The 22,605-nt window shown below is 41.9% G+C and overlaps 1 protein-coding gene across 1 annotated transcript in view; it reads left to right on the top strand.

Annotated features, from left to right (window-relative positions):
• The window catches only part of LOC8028558 (beta-hexosaminidase subunit alpha), a 108,929-nt gene that overhangs the window by 66,266 nt on the left and 20,058 nt on the right, over window positions 1-22,605 (top strand). Inside the window, exons 8-12 of the mRNA XM_040208928.2 lie at window positions 474-560; window positions 724-796; window positions 6,208-6,379; window positions 16,791-16,881; window positions 19,168-19,272. Of these exons, the coding sequence (XP_040064862.1) occupies window positions 474-560; window positions 724-796; window positions 6,208-6,379; window positions 16,791-16,881; window positions 19,168-19,272 (528 nt within the window). The remainder of the gene's footprint in view (window positions 1-473; window positions 561-723; window positions 797-6,207; window positions 6,380-16,790; window positions 16,882-19,167; window positions 19,273-22,605) is intronic.

The following is a 22,605-nucleotide window of genomic DNA, read 5'->3' as shown; positions in this document are numbered from 1 at the left end:
GGGCTTGGATACAGTTTTGGGTCTATTAGACAGCGCCTGGATAATGGATGCTTCTTGGGCGAGCTGGAGATTAATGATAGGCAGCAGTGAGGAAGAAAAAAAGACTGATGAAATGGCACCATTTCATTAGTAACGAAGCCGTTTTATCCTATCTACAGAATGACCGCAAAGGCTCACGCCGTCTGAGCTTTCAAAAGGAGTGGGACATTGAAATAGTCTAATCGGGGCCTCAGAGATGCCCCCAAGAATTTAGCCTAAAAGCTTCCCACTTTGAAGACTATTGTTTTGCGCACTGTTTTTTGTTACTGTAGTGAACATTTTTAAACAGTGTTTTTAGTTTAAAGTGTCCGTTTCTTGGCCTAAGTGTTTTTATTATTCGTGACATTCTTACACGTGCAAATTCCTTTACATGCTCAAGTTGTCATGACCACTCTACAAATTTAGCCAATTTCTTTTCTTTTTTTCTTTTTCAGGAAATCTAATCCAAACATAACCGAATTTATGAAGAAGGTCAAGATTACAGGACAGTATCAGAAGCTCGAGGAATATTATATTCAAAAGTAAGTTCTTTCCTTCAAATCAATACGTGTTTAATGGTGTTTTATGAGATAAATTAACAAACTTATTTTCTCGTAAAAAATTACACTCGCGTTAGACAGAGTACAAAGAGGCTAATAATGTTATCGCTGAGCAATATATATATGTGTTTTCTTTTTACCATAGGCTGTTGAAGATTGTTCAAGGGTTGCGCAAGAGTTACATTGTCTGGCAAGAAGTCGTTGATAACGGCGTTCAGGTGCGTTATCTTTTCTTATAATATTTTTTGTCTCTGTTGTGTCCGGGGTGGATGCGTTTCATTTTTCGAAAATATGAGGCAAGATTAAGCTTTTACGACAATGGAAAGTAAATGCCAGAGCAATCGAAGGTGGTTGCTTTATTTTGCTATTACTCCAGTTAACCTATAATTGTGAGGTTACAGGTAATTAAAAAGGTCGTGTGGGACTTGTCTTTTTACAAAGAACATAAAGAAAATCTTGAGTATTTTTCAAAACAGGTACTACAGTAAGAGCACTGCGCGTGAGAAGAAATAATTAACAAGTCGGCTAAAACCCACAAAATTAGACTTCAAACTCAAGTTAGCTACAAAAACCAGTGACTGCGATATGTGTGCGTTTCTAAATATTGCATAACCTTCATATAAAGTCAGTGCCAGTTTTTTTAATAATAACACTTTATTTACTCAAAAGAAAAATGTTCACAAGATAGCGTACTAGCCCATGAAAGCAGAAATGCTTGTGTGTGGGTCCAGGCAGGAAACAAAACACTGTATACATCATTACACATAAGAAAGAACTGTGCACTATGCCAACGATTACCACTTTTTATCCACAGGTAGTACCAGGAAGCGTTTGACACCATTCTTTGACGTTTAAGGCCCGTTCACACTCTTGCAATTGAGCAAGACCGAGAGAGACCAGACCGGTTTTGGAGCCTTTAAGCTTAAAAAGCTTATTTTATAATAATTACTTGTTATTGCTAGATATTTATGAAATTGATCGAATGAGAGTATGCCTAGTGCCTTCATTTTTTCTTTTAGTTCTAAGCCATCATGGACTGAACCATATATGAAACGTTAATCGCAATATGCTTTATCTATTTATTTATTTATTTATTTGTTTATTGCATACCGCAGACCTTTCAAGGTCCAAGCAGGGTGGGTGGCAAAGATAAATAACGCCACAAAAAAACAATGGCCGCACATAAAACAAGAAAACAATGGTGGGAAATCTGCTGCACAGAATACAAGATATACAAAAAATACACACATCAAAACCCGGCAAATCACAAAGCCGTAACAATGACCCATCAAAATACACGATGGCAAAAATTACAGTGAAACTTCAAGGCTGAAAGCTCCATCAAAATATTCATTGACAAAATACTACAATGAAACTATTAAGCGGCGAGGGTCACTGGGACAGATAAAAGGATTCCAATGATGATTCAAAATCAGGTGATGAAAAGAGTTCCAGGGGCAATGAATTCCACTCGTTTAGTGTCCTTGGAAAATATGAAAACTTAAATGTGTTTGTACCCTATCAATTCCCTTTCTTTGTACCCTGAACAATTCCCGTATATCGTTATTCCATAGCTTAAGATTGACTCTCTTAGAGCTCTGAAAATGGACTGCCGTAATTTTACACAGCATGCACTTTTTAGTTTGTCTATATACACCGATACTAAACGGTGCTTTCTAGTAATATGTTCTAACTGCTGTTTCGAAAGTGCGGGCTCATTAAAAAAACATACCTAAATATTTGACTGAAGACTCATATGGTAGTGGCTTACATCTGCAGATTGACTTATCTTGCTCATGAAGGTGGAGATATACGTTTTTCTTAAGTTCAATGCGCTTATGAGGGTTACGGAAACATACTAGCTTATTTTTATTGGTATTTAGAAAGATCTCGTTACTCGAGAATCAATCTATTAATAAGTTTATCTCACTCTGAAAAAGAGGAACTCCTTGCACGTAGTCATAATGTGGTAATAAGAAAACGGTATCGTCGGCATACTGAAACATTCTAGACCGCAACGGGATTGATCGTTTACACAATCGGAAAAATCTTCTAGCAGTGAAATTGTACTTTTTTGTTTTCTGAAGCCATACTGCGCTTCATTTAATAACGAACATTTGTCGAGAAATTCATTCATTTATTTTTGAACCCATTTCTCTAGGATGTGAGCGATCACAGGTAATATGGATATGGGTCTATAATTTCCAACATCTTTCTTATTATCAGTTTTAAAAAGCGGCCTTACTATTATACTTTTAGCCCTTCTGGTATTTCACCCGTTGTCAAAAAGCCATTGATGATTTTAAGTAGCATCAGTTTTACCTTTGAATAGTTGTACTTTAAATCCCGTACACGAATTTCATCTATCCCAGGTACCTTTGTAATTGACATTGAATTCATTATATCGAACAATTCTTGTTCGTGTAGTTCTGCTAAGTGTGCCGAATTTGAGCAGTCGATCTGCTCAGCTGGATTTGTTTTTTGCATATGGCAATATATTCTGCTTTAAGGCTTTTACAGTACTAACAAAACTGCTATTGAAGGACTGGGCCAGTTCCGCGTAGTTGTCTATACCGGGGAAAATATTTCTTATTGTATCGTCAATATTATTTTTCCTTTTTCTAGCAATTAACTAATTTACGAGATCCCATGTTTTCCTTGAATTTCCTGCTGAAGCCAATCCGTCTAAGTAATGCTTCTTCTTCGATAATCGAATTTTAGCTGTTACTTTATTTCGGGGTGCACGAAATTCATTTTTAAGATCTTTATCTTTGGGAGTTTGCTTGCACCGTTGCCATAATTTATCTTTTTGATGACATAGTTCTAATATATTGTGATTAATCCACACAATTTCTGGTTTTATTTTTTAGCTTTGTAATCATGAAAGAGGTTTCATAAATATCTTTAAATTTATTTACGAGCAAATTGTAACTAGTGATATGATTATACATTCCCGATGAATTCCAATCATAAGTGCTAATTACACGGTCCATATTTTTATCATCTGAGACTGTTTTAAGCTTTACGTTGGTAAACTTTAAGTTTTATGGTTGGACGTGTAATTGGCTGGGTTTTCTCCTAATACTGGAAAGGCTATGCAATAATGATCCACGCCTTTTTGTTTAATTACTGGAGGAACTAATGTCAGATTTCCAAGTCTAGTTATTATATGGTCATTACATGTCTTAGTTATTTTACAACCGTAATAGCCTTCTCTCGTGTAATCTAGCATTATGTTCTCTAGACCAAAGTAAGAAAGAACATCTAAGTAATTAGAAACTCCGTATTTTGTTTCTTCCGGAATATCAACATTAAAATCACCGGCTAGTAGAATATGCTGGTTGTTATTAAATTGGCGAAGTAGAACAGAAAATTCCTCACGGAACATGTTTATATTTAAATGAGGCGGTTAATAAACCGCGCGCACAATATATGAAGACGAAGATTTACGAATCGAGACTGCGCAAACTTCTGCGTGAAGCATGAATACGTTTATCCTATCTGAAAAGCAGTCATTTTTTACAAACATCAAGAAACCACCTCCCCTTTTTTCTTCACAGCACAGACAATACGAATGGAAACCAGCTAGCGTAAAGTCCGAGCACGCTTTTTTCGTCCAATATAATTTGGCTCAATATTAATACATCCAGCGATGCCAGGCTTCCAGACAATATAACTAAAAGTGCGTCCCAATGCCTGCGCAAGCTTCGAACATTTACATGCAGAAAGCTAAGCTCTACATTACAGCAGATACTTTCCGTCTGCACACGCGCCCTATAAAAGCCCCATTCGCGTATGGAGTCGAGAGTGCTCTCCATTGCTACGTCAATTTAGTTGAATCTCTTTCACTTTCAATACGGATGGCAGCAGCGCCTTCTTTCTGCCGTACAAATATCTTGCCGCTTCTCATCCACGCAAACTACGCCTTTGCTCTTGCACATTCCCTAGTTTGCCAAAGTAGACCTTTCAGTGTTTTTGGTTAAATTCTCGTTAATGTAAATATTTTCATTTCTTAGTGTCACTCGCTTTGTCATGCGCAGGTCCCTCGTTTTTTTTTCCCGCAAACCTGATAAGAACCGGTGGTATTTCCCCTTCCCTCGCCCTGAGTTGGTGAGCAGCCTCAATGTCCTCTGCCCCTGGTTCCGGAAGGTCGAGCTTGGCAGACAGGTTTTTCAGAACGTCTAATACATTCTCGTGGGGTTGCTGTACGCTTCCATGGATCTCTACTTTTTTCCGTCTGGAGTACTGTTCTGCGTTCTCTACTGCTGTTTTCAGGTCTCGAATTCGAACATCCTTTTCCGCCACCCTTGGTTCTAGTTCTCCCGTCCTCTTTGTTAGTTCTGTTGTTGTTGCGCTCTCTGTCTAATCTTCGCAGAAGTCCATCATACTTTGCTGACAGGTTGGTCATGGCGGTGTCTATAGCGTCGACTGTTTTCCCGTGGTGATCTAACTTCGCCATTATAGTATCACCTTTTCCTGCCTGAGTCTCCAAAGTTTTTTCAATGCATTTTATTCTGCCCAAGACGTCCATAAGTCCTTTGCTAATGTCGTCATTTTGAGCTGCTCTCTTGTCCAAATTCCTCTCGCGAGTGCTCAGTGACGCCGGCTGCGTCGGCGACCCCCCATCTGCGGTCTGTTGGTCGTCAACCACGGTGGACTGACGGGTTGCATGGAGTGTGCATGTATTGCACTTCCATGCGGTACGACGGCGACAGAGCCATCAGAGCTTTCCTGGTCTCGCCTGAGCCCTTTCCAGTATAATGGGCGTGCTGACATTGTGAACACGCCGCAACAATCCCATTCAGCGGCACAGGCTTAAGAAACGCGATGAATTCACTCTGCGTCGCCATGGCTTTTTTATTTTTTCCAAACATTTGCGACAAGCGGTGCTAGTTCACTCATTTGTTTTCACGTGGGGAAATCATCCTCATAATTTGCGCCGTGTGCACATTTCTCGAGGAGTGCAAAACATAAGAACGGCGGAAAAACAAAAAATAAATAATGGAGGTAGGAGCGCCTTACGGTTGTAAGCTACTGTTAGCGTTATCATACAGCATTTTAACTAATGACACCACTGCCAGCAACGAAAGAGCACCGTGTCTTCAGAAAACTTTCGTAGTATTTGAAAACGGTATAGCTTTAGCGATCTCTTCGTTGGCTTGCGGGATGTTTAGATAAGCTTGAAAATATTCATCTTATTGGTGCGCCTAAAGTTTAAAATAGGAGCATTACGGAGGGTTAATTCCGTAAATAATTTATGTGACATTAAGTTTCTGCTCCGTTCTTTATGCACATCATTTTCAGCGTGCTAATTTAAATCCACTTTCCACCTGGAAATCAACACAAATAACGGTGACTTAACACGCACATTGCTCTAGGAATTATTGCACTATTATAGCCATTGCGCCTTTTTTGCGTATATATGTAGTAAAGCAAATTTCCATTATGGCTTTTGAGCACATAATATTTAAACGGGCCGCTGAAATGGAGTAATCTATACGACATATGCGCCGCTTTCAAAGATGCTATGGTTTACATCGGTCATTATTTCCTGTTCAGTTTTTTCCTTCTTTTACTCCACAATTGGCGACCTTTGGCATAATCAAACTCGATTCCCTGGGGACTCCAGGTGGCTCCAGACACGGTGGTCCACGTGTGGAAGCAGCCCCAGGAGACGGAGCTGACGATGGTGACTGCGCGCGGATACCAGGCCCTGCTCTCCTCCTGCTGGTACCTGGACTACATATCATACGGCAGCGACTGGAAGAAGTACTACGTCTGCGACCCTCAGCGCTTCGACGGTGGGCAGCCACACGCTCTCTCGCGCGAACATTCATTCCTTTCTGGGTAGCAAAGTCGTAATGCCGACGTCAGCTACAAGACGCCAAGTCTGGCACAGACTACTCGAGTGATGTGCGAACGTTTGACTGGGACTCGTATTCTGACGGATTGAACAGCGATAGCGAGCTCCTCTATACTCATAAAGCCTGGCCGTTCGACGACGGAGCCATAGAGTGTCCGGTCGCAGGTGTGGAGTGCGAGGATATGGTAGCACAGAGCATAAAACAGCCATTTTTCGGAGATCCTGGACGTCGGCGCACAGCTTTTGCAGCGGCTTGCACCTGAAACACACTTCTCGTGTGTTTCAGGTCTGCTGCGAGACGCCGCAGCAGGGCGCCAGTCAGGTGGCTCTCCGATCATGCTTTATTTGTTGCTTCACCTTTTCCATTTCGGCGGCCGCTTCTCGTTGAAATCTGCCAGGCTTCGTCAGTATATTGGAGGCAATGAAACAGCAATCCCGGCCAAACGCGGAAGCCATGTTCCTTGTGTGACCCGCTCTGTTTTTAGGAAGGTGACAATCCGGAAATACGGCCTCGTCGTTTAGGAGCTGTGGAATCCTTATGAACATATCGCCATTGCGTCACAACTTCAATGCCTCGGTGCAGATTTTTAGACAGCTCAGTAATTTCATACATAGATTGCGTTGCCAACACTATTTAAACGTTTGCGTGGTTCTTATTTCATAAATATGGTTTTAATTTAATCGAGCAATATTCGCCTCAAGATCGAACCGTGTCGCCACCGTGCGGCCGAAATTGGAAACGTGCGAAAGCGGGGATACCGCCGTGCGTCGTCTGCTACGGGCGCACGCTCAGAAGCATGGATCTCGACGACGCAAGCCCGTTTCAGGCTGAGCTTGACATTCCTTATTAAATGTTTTGTGTTTTTGTTGCCGTTTTCTTCTTACTAAAGGTTGTTTTGTATCGTATTCCATGCGTAGAAATTCAGCAAAGCGATTATTATTAAGTCGTAAGCTTCCGTAATCTTAGTGTGTTGGTCTGTATACAATCGCTGGTCCCACGTATTTTTGTTATCTCGCACGAACCGTGGCATTCATAAAGCATTAAATGTTGAGTGGGTTTGTAGTTTGATTAGAAAATTAACCCGACTGATCGCTATCCTTTAATAAACTGATCAATCAATGAATCTGTATGTTGATTTTTCGCCGGTCATATTGCGTGAAAGACGTTAAAACTACATATTTTTTACTGGTTTTACTATGTCATAAATGGCATATTGCATTCCCATTCTAAACTTCAAGTTGTGAGTCCTATCATAAATATGAACACGGGAAGCCTTTCAAAATGAAGTATTTTTAAAGTTATTATTTAAACAGTATGATCACCCTTGATGAAATGACAAGCACGCTGAAGTGGTTTACCATGCAAGCTATTGTAACGAAAGAAATAAGGACGTCAAAAATATTAAAGCAGGCATTTTTACTCCTTGTTGACTTTCTCCAGCACAAGACTCCAATCAACCGGCAAAAAAAAAAATTCAATAAAGCATTACTTGAATAATCTGAAAGTTAATCGATGAACTGAACAGTACCGATATACGTTAGGTGAGGGCGGAGGGTGATCGGAAAGTCTCGTGAAGGTCGCTAGCCCTCATCAGTAAAAGAGTATCACTGCGGCCGATGCTGTCTGTGTCGTGGTGCGCGTTGTTTGTTGGGGTTGCAGAGTCTACTGTGTTTGAACACGAGATTATTTAGCCAGAAATTTATAGCATTAGCCCCTTGACATCCGCGGCCCTCACCAAGAAAATTGAAACGGGTGAATCCACACTACCGAGAAAAGCATTTAATAACAGGAACATTGCTGCGTTGCTCGGTCACACCCGTTAATTACAGTCACGGCAGATATATTAGAACAGTTTTTTGCACTTGTTTCAGTTGTCCTGCCAACGTGCAGTTTGCAGATCTTAAAGGGGTACTCCACCGATTTTTTGAGCTACCTCAACTAACTATAATTTCTGACTCCCCGGCCTTTACTCTCTCCGGTATGCTATTTAGAATCGCGAAATTCATAATAGTTATTGCGAAATCGGCAAATGAAAATGATGCAAAAACCAACATTCAGATATACGCGCGCTTTGCAGGGTCGTGACGTCAGTGGCAGGCAGGCTTGCCAGTCGAGCAAGCAGCCAAAAAATAGAATATGCCAATCATTTGTTCCGTGCTGGAGCGCGGGTACTGCAGCGAGCTTCCCAAGCATTCATTTGACACCATGAAACTGCTTCGAATCAGTTTAAAACAAAATCTACAGCTCAAAGAGTGAACTCCTGCCTTCCACTGACGTCACTTTTTCATTGTTGCCAGTAGAGACTTCGAGCTTGAAAAACACGGTGAGGACCAAAACTGTAAATTCAATAACTTCGCGAAAAAACAATATTTTGACCTAATATTTGGGATACTATTTTCGCCATGTTTGTTGGTTAGTTTAGCAAAATTTCAAGCCAATCGGAGACAATGAAAAAATCGGTGGAGTAGCCCTTTAACTAGAAGAGACATTCTCTCCTCATCGCAACGCAGTAGATTTGTTCAGACTCCAAAAAACTTACCCACACTATGGCACAGTAAAAGAGCAGAGTAACTCAATGGCATGGTAATTTCCAATACAGCGCTAACTTATCTTCATTCTAAATATTTTTATTTCTGCAAAAGCTAGAAGTTAAGAAAAAGCATAGAAGCTGCGATTTCACAGCCCACAGTACCAGTATTATGTCATCTGGGTTGGAATTTTTTTTTTAATTGCCACGTTGATGAACCGATACATCCATTTTAAAAGAAACAACTATTTAACATAAATATTCCAGTTCAGCGGGCAACAGGCATCAGTCGTAATGATCCCTGCTTTCCAACGTCTGCCTAGAGCAGACGACGCACCCACAGAAGCGATTATATAAATTTAGGCCGCACGCTGGCAACACGATTCGGTCTTCACCGAAGCGCCGAACAGTACCACATCCTTTTCCGCTAGAATGTTTTTCCCACCGATAGTATGCGACAAAATAAACGCAAGAATCTACGCCGTCTCGCGCGCGAACGTGGAGAGCCTATGGGGCGGCCGTTCTCCTATCCCCGCTTTGATGATGATGATAGCGCGACCGTAGCGCTACCTCTAGGTCGATCTCGAGGCCAATGTGGACATTGGACGTAGGCGAGAGTAGGTAATGGGTTGCGTACGCGAGTTTGACATGAAGAAAACGACGAGAGTACGAGGCTGCGTATTCATAATAACCGGACCTTCTAAAACATTATTCTAAATATTCGTGCAAACACATGGTCTCGGCAAAGAAATATCTCTGTAGTCTAGTAAAGCACTGCCTTTTTTTCACACGAACGACACCACATAACATAATTAATTATGATGTGAGGTGAACGAAATAAAAGGCTGCCTGACGACCTTCCTGAAGAACTCTTCAGGAAGGTCGTCAGGCAGCCCTTTTTTTCGCAGAAAAAAAGCTCACCTTGATGAAGGCTGCCAGCGTCGCTGCTCACTACGAGACATCTTTAATTTGAACTTTCTTTCTAGTACTGAATAGAAAATGGTACCATGCCTCATTGTTTCTTCGTTCATATATTTATATAGCTGAAAAACGTGGCAATGAAAATCCCAGTATAAATATTCACAAAAAATTCAACGCACACATAAACGTCCAAACGGTAAAAAATCTCAAACTATGAAAGTATACGATTGAAAATTTTAGTCGCCTCTATAATAAGGTGAACTTTCAGAGCGATTCAAAATAAATTATACTACATTCATATTTTGTGAGTTACCAAGCGTAAGTTCTAACACTGAACAAACTTCTTACTGTTTGCGTAAGGTAGTGGCCTCTTTGCGAATTATAATTTTACGAATATAAAGCGACCGTAACTTGGTATTTTTTGTTCCTAACTAACAGGCAAACATAGAATCTTCAAATAAGAAAACAACCACAGAGTGCTATCTAAATCTTCTTTACCTAAATGTTCAAACCGAGTTTAATGTTTAAATTATTCAGAAGAGCCAAAACTATTGATACGGAACGTGACTGGCAATTGTACGAAGACGGTGCTCGATTGTGCAAGAATGACATTAAGAAAGCAAAGCAACGTTATTTTAATTATGATTTGCAGAGCATATTGAAAGCTAATCGCAAGAAGTTTTGGCAAATAGTTAATCCCAAAGAAAAAACATTTTTTTTTAATACAGAAACGTGACGGAGCACTGTCTGCTCCTGAGTCAGCTATGGCACATAACGCACGTTTTGGTAAAGTGTTCACTAACGAGCTGCCTTTGTCAGAGAAGCACACTGTCTACACACTTGCGAATACGGAAACGAATGATATAATTGTTAGTATCGATGTAGTTATCAGTCTCATTAGCCGTGTATGAAGCCCTGGGCTTGACGGGGTGTGTTCAAAGCCGCTGAAATTAAGAAACAAACATCACGAGTGTTCTACTTGTCAGCCTATTCTAGGGGCCTCTTGATACCGGCCTTCCGGCAATCTTAAATTGGCAATTGTAATTCAAATTTATATGTTTGAAAATCGCTACAGTGTATCAAATTATTGGCCAATATTACTGACGTCTGTTTCTCGCAAATTTTTAGAACATATAATTTATCCACCTATAATGAAACACATCGTTTCTGAATTCTAATAATATACTTCTTTCTAAACAGCATGGTTTTGAACGTGGCCTTTTATGTGAATCACAGCTTTTTGTACTGGTAAACGATTTGCATGCCAGCATACTCATCCTCCCAAACTGACGCAGTTTTATTGAATTTTCGATAGTGTCCCTCACAGCCGTTTTATTAAAAAAATTACATTCTCTAAAAATAAACGCCATTGTAATTACCTTGATTATTCATTTCCTGAACGATCGGAAACAATACGTTTCTGTAAACGGCATTAGCTCAGACCCCATAAGGTTAAATCAGTAGTTTCTCAGGAATCAGATCTTGGCCCGCTTTTTCTTCTAGTGCATTTAAATGACCTACCAAAATACCTTTCATCTAAAATTTGCCTATTCGGACATGACTGTTTATTCTACCAGGAAATATCTGATCGAGATGACTCTTTTTCTCTTCCAAAAGACTTGGACAGCATACCGTGATGGTGTATAATACGTGCCAGATGCAAATAAATGTAGAAAAGGAAAACTATTACATTTATTAGCCATCGTTCAACGCTTTAATATGATTAAAAAATGATGAATTCAGACCTTGAAAAGGTAAGCTCATGTATATATTTAGGAGTTCATCTAACTCCAAAACTGTCCTGAAACACCCATATCGAATACCTCAGCAAGAGTGCGAATGAAACATTAGGTTTCTTAAGAGGGCATTTGTTTATAGCAACGGTGGAAACTAAACTCATTGTCTACGCTTCTCTCATTATGCCTAAGTTTGAATATGCATATGTCATTTAGGACCCGCATTAAAATATATATTTGACAGTTTTGAATGTATACAAAACGGGCCAACTCGGTTCATACTGAAACACAATCATCTGTAAGTGTTACACAGCTTACGGGTTTCATCAGTTTATTGTCGCTGATTCAGAGGAAGCATCTAGCGAGGTTGTTCCTTTTTCAAAAGATTTTTCGTAGCTAATTTGTATTTCGTCAAGATTACGTCCTACCAAGCGGCAGGCACTTTCTTCTGTCATGATCACCCTACGTCTCTATTCCTTTGGAGAAGACTAACTTGTTTAAATATTCCCCTTTTGTTCTGGCCACGACTGACTGGAATGAGTCGGCATATGAAATAGCTCTGACCATAAATCACGGTCACTTCATGTCGCTTCTGCGTAACTCACGATGGCCCACCTCTTGTAAGCATGTTTATCGCTGACTTGGCGGCAACACTTGTGATTATTTTCCGCGTCTTTTCTATGTGCGCGTTGGTAACCATGACGACCCGTTATGAATTTGTCTCGTGATTATCGACTTGAATATATCTTGTTTGTTGTGTGTCTGTGTGCGTTGTGCCTGTAATTATCGGTTAGTTAATTTTGGGTAATTTGGTTTTTAATAATCACTTTCAAGTGATTTTGTTTCTACTTTTTTATTGGTAGATTTTGCATTATTGTTCGAATGGTTTTTCTATGTAATGATCCACCTAACCTTTAAAGGCACTTAAATGGATAAAGTCACCACCGGCACAAGCATATATTTTCTAAAGACAGAAAAGTACGAAAGGCGTGAAGAGAAAACGCGATTGGTAAAAACAAGAGGTAAAGCTGCACTAGTACACAGCAAGTTACCTGCTTGCAAAAAAAGATATCTTGGCTCATAAGCAAGCAGCCTTTATTATCTTATGTAAAAAAGGTTGTTACGACAAGTATCGTGACTGCAATCGTTCTCAAACCAGTGGAGTGGACAGAACTACTGTCATGGCTTGCAGACGTTGGTGCATAGTCATTGAGTGCATTTTTAAATGGTAGCTTGAAAATGGTGCTGTCGCTGCATCGGAACGACCAGACAGTCGCCGAAAGGAGCAAAGAGAATGCGGTAGAGGAAAAAATACAGCGAGTAACGTTTTTTTTTGTTTTTTAATATCTGAGAATTGTATGAAAATTTCGAGATCTGTGTTTTTGTAGGAACAAACCCACCACCTTGCCTTGACAAGCTTACAGCTCTCATACACAGCAAGAAGCAGAAAAATACTATTTCAATTTCTACTTTTATTTATTTTTCCTTCTGCATATAAAAAGAGCGAAGAAAACATGTAGTAAAAACGGTTTCACAAAGCTTCGTCCTCCCCTAGCAACAGCAGAAAGAGTCATCAACAACAACAAAAAAAGATTTTTAACACCAAAGATATATTTTACACAGCGTTTTTCTTAATTCTAGAAAAGCGTCAGTTTTACAAAAAGAAAAAGAGAAACTCGGTTTCATTGTTTCGATTTCCGCCCATGATACTGCGAGGTGACCATGTTTGGAAATGTTAGTGATGTCCAAAAAAAAAAAGGAAGGTGAGAAAGGCGGAACTATTTCACCATAACGACCCTAGTGAAAAGAACAATACAAGTTTATTCACCCGTCCGCGACCTATGTCAAATCGTGCCACATAAAAAACTCGTATGAAGAAAAATCTGGAACTCGGGTAGCTTCAAGCCTTCATCAGTGTAATTTACAGTTTTAGGCGGTTCGGGACAATCTCCCTTATATTATAAGATTTTATTCACATAAAACATGCCGAATCCTGACGGCTGCTGTGCGTCCCATCTAATTATTTAAAATATAGTTAATTGAAAAAGTATTAAACACTAGTTAAAAAAGCAATGCCATATGCTTATTCCATTGTGCCATCTGAAAAGTAATATGGGATAGACAACCCATATAGTTATAGTGTACGCTAGATGTTCAGCTGGCACTGATGTTCATGTTACTTCCGTAAGGCAAATTGAATCAGAGAGCAAGCAGTCTAGGCTTACAATGCTCCTTTGCATACCTATAGGAAAAGTGGCGTATACTTTGTATTCCTCCGGGAAAAAACACGGTTCTATTTTGTTACCTTGGTCGCGGCGAATAGAATGCATACACAGCAGTATGTATTACCATTGTAAAAATGTGATTGATTTAGGTGCAGCATATTACTTCACCAATCAACGATGTTAAACGTCGTCATATTTCAGGATCAAATCTGTCTCCCACAGCCGGTGTGCAATGACAAGCGAGGAATCTAAGCAAACTAACAATAGAAAATAATGTAGACTGTGTTTAAGGTAAGGGTATCTTCGCACGTATGCGTGAGCAGAAAAAATATGAAACTTTTTTTTATTTAAGTTAGACTATAATTAGTTTACTTTTACTTCATTTTGAGCGCTTACATCCGCAGGGAGTTAAGGCCGGTTCGCACATGCAGCGAAGCGCTGATGTAGCGCTGCTTACGTGTCGTCGTCTATGTATCGTCTGCCATGAGCAACCGTTTTGACGGTGCGATACAAAGCTGGTGAGCGCTCCCGTCAGCAAGCGCTTAGCGCGAGGTCAGCGCTCTGCCTGTAGCACTCCGCTGCATGTGTGAACGGGCCTTTACTGACCCAGTGATACCGCGTAGTTCGCCGTTTCTTGTTTCCAGATGCACTAGTTGGTTCATTTGGCATGGAAACCCCTATTGCGGAAAAGCGACCATGCCTTGGTCGCGCTAACTGGGTTTGATAGCGTATAGAATCGCATTTAAGAAGCTATTTTACCATTGTGTTTAATGCAATGAATTTGAAAACACACACGCACACACACACGCACACACACTGCCAGTGACTAATTTTTTTATATAAATAATTGACAAACGTTTCAACTACTGTAAACGACTTATTTTTCGCGGGCTTAATATTTCGCTTTTAGGTCAAAGCTGAAGTTTTTGAATACTTCGCGGGTTCTAATTTTCGCGACGCGGTCGTATCTCCATATAGATTCCAATATGTTTACATTGTACCGTAATTGTTCGCGGGATCTATTTTTTGCGAATCGTAGGCGATTCGCGATATTCGCGAAAATTAGGTCCTCGCAAAACTTAAGTCGTTTACAGTATTTATTACGTTACAATTATTTGTAATGTTTTCTTTTATAATCAAGCAGAAAGAAAAATGCACAACTTTTCTTCCAGCGGAATGCATTACCGGAATAAATTTTAGGCCGGTTGTTGCCTGCTTCAATTTGCAATAGCACACAGGCGCCAGCTGAACCTCTAGTGTAGGTAATATTAATCCTGTGAGACAACCACAGCCAAACATCAAACTCTCCTATGTGTACTTCATTGAAAAGAAATGCATACTATATGTCATGTGGTTTCTTGCACATGGTATATGGGTTGCGGTTTATCTGTGTCATGATTTTCCCAATGGAATTTAAAAAAGAGGTTGCAGTAACACAATTGCCAAAATGTAATTACAGTAATATAATTACATTTGACATTAAGGAGTAAATAATTCATTACCTTTTTGTAGGTAATTTAGTAGTGTAATGAATTATTCAGGACCAGTAATTCCAATTAAATACCCTTATTACGTTTTGGCATTAAGCAGAGTTTGCGTTCCTGTAGAAATAAAACGCAACCTCTTTCAAATATACACCTTTGACTAAATTGTAGTGGGCGAAAATTAAAAACACAAAGAAATTATTAGATAAGTTATATCATGGTAGGACGCATTTTGAAGAGGACAAATATATTTAGTCGTTAAAAGCGCACAATAGTTAGAGCGCAAGCACTCAAACGCGAAAGTACTCGTTTAAAAATATATATATGTATATAACATGAAATTGATACAACAGGGAAAGCTACAGAGACAAAAACTTTGTCCCCGAAATCATGATCCAGCTTTCTCCTTGAGGGTGCTACGGGGAGGAACTTTGTGATTGACTCTTTGGGCGCAATATAAAAACAATCCGGGAATTCAGTATGCAAATATTGCCGAAACGAAACGAAATAACATCATTTGCTCTATGAAGGTGTGAGAATCTAAGAGACTTTAGTAGAGCTAGGCATTGGGGCTGGAGTTGGTTGTACTCCGATATACTACAAGCGAAGTCTACATTTTCTTCACTTGTCAGGATCTACCATTCAAGGGACGATTAGGTAGTGCAGAGTGAAAGTTTATGAAAATTTCCACCATGACAAAGTAATTTAAAATGTAATGTTGTTACTTTGCCGAATAAATGTGTCATTCTTTTAATTATCTTAGCCGTGGTAATTTGTAATGTATATTAATTACATATTAGTGATATAACTTAATTACAAGAAGAAAGTAATTTGGCAAACTTCGGTGACAATAGGCGAAAGTCTGGGTACTTTGAAATTTTGTGAACTTCGGAAACTGAAGCGTTATTTTATCTCAAATTAATTCGTACCTAGACATTTATTTGCAACCCCCACGACATGGGGGCCTTAAGGGCATTTCTCAACTTTCACTAATTGGTTTTATGGATAAAGCCACTGAGTGTTTGTCGAGTAGCACAAAGACCACCGTTTATTTTTTTTCTCGTAATTCTTTTTTGTCTGAGCAATCACCGAAATGTAGTTAATCACAGATTCCTATAAAATTCCACAAAACATTATATTTACGACGTGTAGTTACACTTTATTTTATTTACATCGATTACTAAAAAGAACTGCTCAGAATATTATCCCAGCGTTCCAAAAAGTGATGCTAAAACATCTAGCAAAAAAAAAAAAAAAAAAGAAAGCTAAAATAAATTTAGACCGTGCATACACATCTTTTTTTTTTTAATTATCTTAAAGTATCCAATATGAATGTTGGCGCTTCAACTAAACTTTTAAGCGGATCCTGCTCCGAATCATCCAAATTACTTTGATTTTTCCCCGGTATATCTTTTCGGCTGAGTTGTTCAAAGTGCAACCTCTCGTTCTTTGTAGGAACTGCTTCCCAGAAGGCATTGGTGCTCGGCGGTGAAGCGTGCATATGGGGCGAGTGGGTTGACGCCACCAACATCATCAGCCGAACCTGGTAAGGACAGCGTGGGTGTCACCTGCGAGGCGCTTTGTTTCCAACGATACCGCATGAAAGGCTGTTCAGGTGGCACACGACTCATCCCGATTTGCGTCGATCGCAATTTTCGGCAGAGGGAAGTTGAGTGTTTCCTCCGCTTCCGGTCAGCGTTGGAACTAATTTGGAGAAATGGAAGAGCGAGCGCCCACTCCCGTTTCTGGTAGAAGCTCACGACGTCGGCCGCAGGACGCAACGAATCGGGCCGTCGGCCGGCCGCCGTACGAGGCCTCCGCGGATGTTGTTTGTCTCGAACCTCGCGCGAACGAAAATGCATGAGAAGATGGCGAGGAGGCAGCTCCACGCGCATCTGGCGACTCGCTCTCGTCATTTAACAATCGCGCTGTTTCGAGCCCGGCAGCGTAGTAGATGTCTCGACTGACATCGGAAGTAGGTGCCGTAGCGGATGTGGTTTTTACGAAGCGCGCCCGTATTTTGTCGCGCAGGACGCGAGTCGTACTCTGTTTGGACGGCCCTTGTATTTCACGGAAGATAGGGAAGAGGAAGCGGTACAAGTCTGACTGGCCTTTCTATATTCTGTTTCACTTTGATCGAAGCCGACACTGGGATTCGATGGAGCCAATCGGGCATTGCGGAAAGTGCAGTGTCGCGGCGCTTCTTTTTCCTGATCACCGGCGAAACCAATCACGCACAGAAGTGAATCACGACGCATTAAGTGATTGGTAGAATCGGTGATGGCAAATGCACAAAGCCCACGAGCAGTTTTGCCGCTGCTTTACTTGCTCGATCAAAACCCAGCGTCGGCTGCGGTTCAAATTGAAACGTAGTAGAGTGAAAAAATTTCCTAAAAATAGGACGGGTAGATGTGAGATTGACCAGTTCGGCAGTAGACTCGCATCGCAAACTTTAGTTCGAGGTTGCACTTGAACCAAGCACCGCCTGGAATTCGGTAATCGTACACTGAAATTTTTTATGCCGGTTCCTTGACTCTAGTGTGCACTTCGAAGCGAGACGGAGTTCAGCGCAGCGATGTAATGCAAACTGACGGAAAAAAAAGCCTAATATACTAGTAATGCTACTTTGTCTTGTCTGTTACTTGTCTGCACTCGGTGATCCGGACCAAGTGTTTTGCGTCGTGGTTGCTCGGAAAATGCATTCCCCGTAACTAAAAGATCATAGCTTATTTTATACCGGATGCTACGAACATTAGCTCCTGAAATTCCTGGTATCAAGTTCAGTCTTATTGCGAAACGCTGCTCGTGAATCTCAGGGTTTCAATGAGATTCATTTCTTTGCTTTTTTACCTGTTTCTGCTTTGATGCTTTACTAAGACGTCCTTCAACGATAGTGCCCCATGTGCGTCATATCGCAATGGCTCGTTGCTCTACAGTAAAGCCTCGCTTTGCCCGTATTTGGGTTTTTAGGTTTCACCGCGGAAACGTTTCCCCGTGCGGATGGATGATTATCTCCGCTCGCTCTGCAAATAGATTACTCGTAATCGCTCGAGTAAAGTTCGAAACCTGACCGCGAGTGTCCGATACAAAAAATTGCGACGTTGGAAAAACAAAATGAAAATATTTGCCATCATCGCTTACAATGGACCATGTAAGCAAAATTGAATATTTACGTGGCAATACAAAAAAAACAAACAAAAAAACTGCAATTTTTAAAGCTACGAACACGATTAATATGCCTGCGGGCTTTAAAAGGATAGAGATATAGTGTTTTTACATTTAAAACAATTTCAGCTACCCGCCTTCCCCAACCGTACTTAAAGAACCTTTTCTTACAAGGTGCCGATTGTTTGCTTTTCACAACAAGCCCATGCTTCGTTTAAATTTCACTCGCAACATTAAAAGAGCGAACACGGCACATGTAGTAATTTCGGTTAATTATGATATATGGAATATTTCTAGCTGTTAATGTGTTCACATATGAAAACAGTAATAAAGCCGAAAAGCACAAGGAAGACACGGACGAACGGCGAACCGGAGACAACGAGAGATAGCAGTGTACTTAGTTTCGCCATAACGGGGCATCGTGGGAAGGCCACGGCCCTCTCGGGTCCACCCGAGACACCGAGCGGAGCCCGGGACACCTTTCTGCAGGAGAATTGTGCTCCGACAATACACTGCCGAGTGCCTCACTGCGATGCCGATCGGTGATGCTGGTGAAATAAAGAAAAATGCAGGTTGTACGCGTGGCTTCCTGCGTCCGTGACTTGTTGGCGCTTTTCAGCTTTCGTTTGTGCTGAATTTTCGGGTGCTTTGCAACTCCCTGCCCTAGGCCCCGAGCTTCTGCGGTCGCTGAACGACTCTGGAGTCCCGCCACGCTGACGGATCCCGAGGCCGCGGTGGAGAGGTTCGAGGAACACCGCTGCAGGATGATCAGGTGGGTTAGAGTAGAGTCTGCTAAAAGCGATTAACTGAAAATATAATCCCAACCCGGCAGAACAATTTGCGACTTTCCAAGTCAAAAGTAATGACGAACGTAACGGATACTTTCGTGAGTAATTGTCAATATTTGTGACTCTCAAGTAATCAAGTAGTCTAATTCAATGTTTTGAACCGAGACACATTCTAGGTGTGATAGATTATCTTTTTTGAGTAAAGTGCTCAAGACTGGCTCGTGGTGGTGTATCTTCGTTTGCTGTGGAGGTAACTTTCGGGAGGGACTTCCGCCGCCGTTTGCGCATCTTGCTTCGGAATCTCTTCTGCTCATGGGAAGCAGAGTTTTCTTGTCTTAATTTTAAGAACTGCTAAGGAATATCTTGGCGACACTAAATAAAGTCTACTTGCCAAAACAAATATTTGAAAACATATTTACAAAGTTTAGATAATTAAGTTGCTTACTTTACACTTTTTCCTGACGTCGGTCCCGGTGGCTAACACTATCCTTAAAGGCTCTGTTACATTCCACGGAACGCGCGCGCCAGCGAACGCTGACCCAGGTCGGCTGCGTCACGTCACTCCTCGCGCGTCAAAAATTCATCCTCGCCCTGGCGGCTCCCGCGGCGCGCGTCGGTGGGCCGCCAGCGCGGTGCATGCGCAAAATCTGACTACGAGGGCGCGTTTCCTGCGAGAGTGCGCCATTTCTGGCGCCTTTTCGTTTCAAGCAGCAGACGAGAATTCTCGCGCTTCTTGAGCGCCAAGTTCGAGCGGAGATGTGGACGTATCTTGCACGACGAAAATTGGCGCTTGCACTGTTGCTGCACGTCCAGGTCGGGCCCGCTCGTCGTTCGCTAGCCGCCGCTTACGCGCACGCTTTCTTCATCTCTGCACATTTTCTTCGGGGCAAATTACACTTTGTTTACAATCTCTGTAAGCACAAGTAGATGGCGCAAAGTCGCTGCCCGCGCTCACCCAGCCCTCAACTACCACGACGCATTATCCCTAGCCAAGACACCCCGTTGCGTATCCGCTCTCTCTTTTTATCCGGCCACGACCGCCACGTTAACCACGAACGGTGACTGGAGCCTTTTCGTATGAAGCTTCTCCTTTCAAGCAACTTACAAATCATGATCGCTGCAGCGACTGAACACAGTACTTCAATAAGCACAGACGCGATGTGCGGAGCAACGAAATAGCCTAGCTGTGGGGAGACCGCACAGCTCCCGAATGACCTCCCAAGCATTGCCTTTCCTGTCCGTGTAACGTTACTCAAGCTTCCTCGTGTCGTATACACACGGGTGAAAACGCATTTTCTCGATCAGCTTCTCGACCGACCGAGTCCTATTCTTCAAACATGATACCACACGGACTGGTGCCCCCGTCGCCTGCTATTGCTCGTATTCGCCGCGCTTCCCGCGCGAGGACTGCCGGGAGCCAGCGCGTGATGCATCCTGGTCCGGCGTCGCTGGCGCGGAATACGGCACGCTCAATTTTGGCGTCGAGGCGGTCAGGCAGCGTCGAACGCCGCCGGTCGCGCCGGTTACGCCATGACGCCGAAGTCTAGAGCGTCGGGTTTACGGCGACGTGACGTCGCTGTGACGCGCTCGCACGCGCGCTCGCGTTACGTCCGAGTATAACAGAGCCTTAAAGAACTATTTGCGTTTCTTTTTATACATTTTCTGTCTTAGAAAAAACACCCTGTACGAAAACTGTTCGAAACGTTTCCGACCTAAATTATTGCAGCAGAAACAAATGAACATCAAAATGTGCCCTCTGATGGAAGGGTGGGAGGTGGCTTAATGCGCAATTGGGAACGTTTTCAAGACCGCAGAAGATGTCAGTTTCTGGCGGCCAGACTGTTATTAAGGGAGTCTATTCAGAGTTTGTAGGATATCATCTTCGAGTAATAACGGAAAGACTCGAACAAAGACATCACATAAACGTTTGCGTGAAGCTTTGTGATACTCAAGTGGAAACCAGTTGGAAGGTTCAGCAGACTTTTGGTGACGATTCTATGGGATTCGCGCAAATTAATGAGTAGTACAACCGGTTCAAAGATGGCCGTCCGGTGGTGGAGAGCAACTCACGTTCTGGGAGGCTTTCAACTAGCCGGAATGACGGTGCTACCAATCAAGTGCGAACTTTGGTGATACAAGACCGCCATAGTACCATCCGCAAACTTGCGCACGACGTTAGAATGAGTGCTCGCGGGGTATATTGCATTTTCAGCGAGAATTTATCCTATCGGAGAGCGTCTGCAATTTTGGTGCCGAAGTTCATAACGATGCAGTAGAAAGAAATCCATCTGAAGGTCTAGAACATTACGCTAGACTCCACATATATTGTCTAGCAACTTCCTGAACACCGTCATTACTACGACATAATGAACAGTGCACAAACGACAGTACAACAGGAGAGAGACGCATAGGACACACCAGTGTGTGTCTCTCTCACTGTCCTTTGTGCGCTGTTCATTATATCGTCTAGATAGCAACTGGCCCAACTCATCACATTGCACCGTCATTACGGTTGACAAGTTGTGGGTTTAAGCCTATCACCGAGAAGCCAAGGCACAGCGCGATTGTCTGCAGGCTGTAAGATGACCGAGGCAAATAAAAACACTCCAGGTGCGCAGGAACGGCAAAGTGATGTTGACCGTTTTATTCGACTCGGTGGTGCACCACGAATATGCACTACAAGGCCAAACGTCACAAAAAACCTGGAGGTTATCCGTCGTCTTCTTAACTCTGTGTGGCGCAAGGTACCAGATCTGTGGGAACCGAAACTTGGGAGCTGCGCCATGACAGTGCACGTGCTCATTCCTCGTATCTGGTTCAAAGTTTCCTGGCAAACACACAACCGATGTGGTTTCTCAGCTTCCCTACTTTCCAAACCTGTCTCTTTGCGATTTTTGGCTTTTCCTCAAGCTGAAAAGGCTTCTGAAAGAAACCCAATTTGAGTCACGAGACGACATTAAGCGGAATACGACGGTCCAGCTAACCTCCATTCGGAAAACGACATAAAAAAATGCTTTGACAAATGGCAGGACCGCTGGGAGAATTGTGTGGAATCTCAAGGAGAGTACGTTGAAGGAGATTAGGGTCTCAAGCCTCCAGGGAAATAAATGTATTTTTTCCGGCCAAAGGTTTTATAATGTTTTATAATGTTTTAACAGCTTTCTTATATATATATAATGAAGTGATGAAGAGCGGTCCCCGCTCGAAACGTCGTAATAAACTTCGAATTAGTAACTCCGACAGCACGCATCTTGGACTTATTAACTTTTCCCGGTCCATTGTTTTTATATTTACCTTACTTCATATATATATATATA

The sequence above is a fragment of the Ixodes scapularis genome, unplaced genomic scaffold (assembly GCF_016920785.2).
Source record: "Ixodes scapularis isolate PalLabHiFi unplaced genomic scaffold, ASM1692078v2 PGA_scaffold2__306_contigs__length_199485367, whole genome shotgun sequence".
Taxonomy (NCBI): Eukaryota; Metazoa; Arthropoda; class Arachnida; order Ixodida; family Ixodidae; genus Ixodes; species Ixodes scapularis.
The sequence above is the reverse complement of the archived record's forward strand: the minus strand, read 5'-3'. Positions and strand labels throughout refer to the sequence as shown.